The sequence below is a fragment of the Vidua macroura genome, chromosome 2 (genome assembly GCF_024509145.1).
Source record: "Vidua macroura isolate BioBank_ID:100142 chromosome 2, ASM2450914v1, whole genome shotgun sequence".
NCBI lineage: Eukaryota > Metazoa > Chordata > Aves > Passeriformes > Viduidae > Vidua > Vidua macroura.
The window spans coordinates 88082071-88085298 of NC_071572.1; the positions used below are offsets into that span (position 1 = coordinate 88082071).

Below are 3228 nucleotides of genomic sequence, written 5' to 3' on the forward strand. Positions count from 1 at the left end.
ACGTTCTTTGACCCACGAAGATTCATCACTCTGGAAGAGTTAAAAATTAATGAGAGACAGGAGAGGGAAATATAAAGCTGAGATTAGTTCCTTGTTTGTTTTCTTGCTCCCCACCGTGAAGTTATAGAAATGTATCCAGAGTTCACTTTCTCCCACAGGCAGTTAATTACTTGTGTGAATAGTTTTCACCGCTTCCTGCTGCAATATCTCAGAACCACCGACACAGTGTTACTGTCTCTGCCACCTCCTCCCCACACAGCCAAAAGGAACAACAAGAAATCAGCTTAGCAGGGTCTTTTTGCAGCCAGGATCTCCCCTCTGCCACCTGCAGTGGCAGGACTGTTGGGGCTGGAGTTCAGACTGTTAGTGAGGAAACAGGAGAATATGTGTGAAAGCAGAAGACAGAGAAAACAGGCCCTGTCAATAAGAGGGATTCAAATAGAGAAAATTTAGCTCTGTGAATATAGTTTGTAGATACAAACTGTAAAACATCTCTATAAAACTCAGTCATTTTCGAGTTTCCTTCTCCACCTAGTTCCTCTTCACTGCTTTCTTTAAGATTCCTGTAGGTATCTCTGACACTGCTTAACCCTAACTTTCCATATATCCCAAAAGCCTTATCATGTAGCCAACAGGGTTAGTGGAGAGAGCTGATAATATCACTTATTCACAGCTCTTCACTGGACACAGAACCTGGCAACAGCCCATTGCTCTTGCTTGTGCTTGCAGCCACTCTTATGAAGAAATCCAGTCAACACCTCAAGCTTAGAAAATTCTATGCCACCAGGAGTAGCAAAATATTCATGAGCTACCCATTCTCCTGAGCAGCACCCTGATCACACAGCCCTTCATTTGTGCTTTTTTTTCTTTCTGACATGCTCTTGCTGCCTATGAGATACACTAAAACAGTAAGACATCTTTGTCTTCATTGGGTGCTGTCAGTACCTGAGGACTTTTACAAATCTACACAAGGGGTAACGTCAGAAGGTTTCAGCTGAAAACAGCATTTCCTCTTCACCTGCACTAAGTGGCTCTTACAGAAGTGGGCCATTCCATTCTTCAGTAATTGAAGCCTGGAATAACTTTCCTTCCTTTGCATCCTCAAGTTTTCAGAGCCCTGCAAGTCCCCCACCCAGTGCACTCCAGGAGGCCTCCCCAGAGAGGGCAGGCACAGAAGGAGCAGGAGCAGAACATAGCAGCAAGGAGCGCTCCCGGGGAGCTTTGTTGACGCTTCCCAGGACTCCCACCCACTCTCCCAGCTAATAAATTCCCCTGTGCCAACCTCTCCATGCAGAGGGGCACGGAGCTGAGCTGGTTCCCTGCAGTGCAGCTGCTCATCCCAGCCATCCTCTGCCTGCTGGGCTCCTGCTGCCTCCGGGGCACAGAGGCACGGCAATATGAGTCCATCCTCACGGTGCCAAATGGAGGTCCCTGGGGCTCGTGGGGGCACAAGCAATTCTGCCCCAGAGGCTACGCAATGGGATTTGAATTGAAGGTAAGCTTTGACTTCTTCTTCAGCGTGGGGAACAAAACCTGCTGTGAGACAATGTTATTTTGTTCTGATCGTAGCAGGGCTGGCCACAGCACTTTGCCCCATCACAGCAGTTTGTGTTGTATCTGCAGCACGCAGGCTTCTCAGCAAGAAATTTCTAGTGCAGAGTATCTCTCCAGGCTCCCTGCCACTGGGTGATTTCTTAGCAGAGGGGTCTCTTGGGTAAGAAAATTCCTGAGGTTGGTACAGCAGAGCCTGTTCCCAGGGGCAAGTCCCACCTGCCAGCACCCCAGCTCTGGGTATCACAGCTCATGGTGAGAGGGTGGGCATGGCCTGGGACAGCAGCCACCAAGCATTCTGTTTTCAGAGTGCCTGCTCCACCACTTGGTGAAAAACAGAGGTGGGGAACAGCAAAATGCGCTTCCTGAGAAATGTCATGGAGCTGCCTCGCAGCCCTGCTCAGCTGCGCTAATGTTCTTGCTCTGTCCCCAAAGCCTCCTGCCATCCCTCATCATGGATGATGAAAGGGTGACCTCTCCCTTTTTCTTCCCCTCTTTTAAGGTCCAGCCCTTCCAGGGGTTTTGGCTGTTTGGTGATGACACAGCTCTGAATGGCGTCCGCCTGCACTGCATGGACAGCACAGTCATTGAGTCCTCTGTGGGGTGGTGAGCAGCCTTCGCTTTCTCCTCCTCCTCCAAGACAGCAGCTTCTGGGGAGCTTGAAGGGAAACCAGTGCAATGGTTTCTCCATAGGCAGCCACAACCCCTATGAAGGTGGCTCAACATCCCTCTTGAGGAGGTGGGTGAGTTCCCCATGGCCACAAAGTGTGAAGGTTTCAGGGTAAAGGTCTGGTCCCGGGGAAACGAACAGTGCTTTGGAAAATGAAGGAAAGATCAGAAATTATGGATCTTAAAGCTATACTTTCTCCTTTTCTTCAAATGCTTACTTTGGAAAGTACATTGAGTAACAGGGGCATAGCAAGCACCTGAAATTGCCAAGGGGTTCTGCAGGAACAGGGCAGACTGGAGCTGGTGGTGGCTGGGTATCCAGGGGAAGATGGGGAAGGAGAGTCAAACAGGTGCTCCTAGAAACCTGCCACCCACGTGTACGTCCCTTGCCCCAGGACTGCCAGGACCCCGGACAGGTTGTAATGCTGATATTAGCACAGCAGAGGCTGGACAAGCCTTGATAAGTTGTTTTTTCTTCTGGCAGGTGGGGGAACTGGACCGAGGCCCAGCTCTGCTCCAGCAACAAGCTGGTGTCGTTCTCGCTGCGTGTGGAAAGGTGGCAGTACCTGCATGACAACATGGCAGTCAACAACGTGAGGTTCGCCTGCTCCAATGGGACCAGCCTGGAGGGCTGGGGACTTTTAGGGGGTCACTTTGGCCCATGGAGCAGCAACTGCACCTCTGGGGTCATCTGTGGGCTCCAAACAAAGGTGGAGAAACCCCAGGGAAAGTGGGATGACACAGCTCTCAATGACAGGAGACTGTTCTGTGAGTAAGCCTGACTCCCCACCCTGTGCCAGCATCTACAAAGCTGCACAGCATTAAACCTTGAATCTGTCCTTGCACAAAGAGAAGTGTACATTTTTTTTTCTGTCTTATTTTGTCAAGGGTAGCCAGGTCCCATGGCTACAGCACTTCATAAGAAGGGTCTTTGTAATTACTGTGATTAAGCTTTGTAACAAATTTATAACCTACAACATTCCTGTGAGGGAGCACAGGGGATTCCCA

The 3228-nt window shown here is 50.0% G+C and overlaps 1 protein-coding gene across 1 annotated transcript; it reads left to right on the forward strand.

Annotated features, from left to right (window-relative positions):
- Window positions 1–1288: 1288 nt before the first annotated feature.
- Window positions 1289–2996, forward strand: LOC128803159 (vitelline membrane outer layer protein 1-like). The gene is made up of 3 exons (XM_053969810.1): window positions 1289–1495; window positions 2054–2157; window positions 2705–2996. Exons 1-3 carry the CDS (start codon window positions 1289–1291, stop codon window positions 2994–2996), a joined length of 603 nt encoding a protein of 200 aa, XP_053825785.1.
- The last annotated feature ends 232 nt before the right edge of the window (window positions 2997–3228 follow it).

Coding starts and splice junctions, on each gene's coding strand:
- LOC128803159 (XM_053969810.1), top strand. CDS start 1,289: ATGCAGAGGGGCACGGAGCTGAGCTGGTTCCCTGCAGTGCAGCTGCTC. Junction 1,496..2,053: donor CAATGGGATTTGAATTGAAG/GTAAGCTTTGAC, acceptor CCCTCTTTTAAG/GTCCAGCCCTTCCAGGGGTT. Junction 2,158..2,704: donor ATTGAGTCCTCTGTGGGGTG/GTGAGCAGCCTT, acceptor TTCTTCTGGCAG/GTGGGGGAACTGGACCGAGG.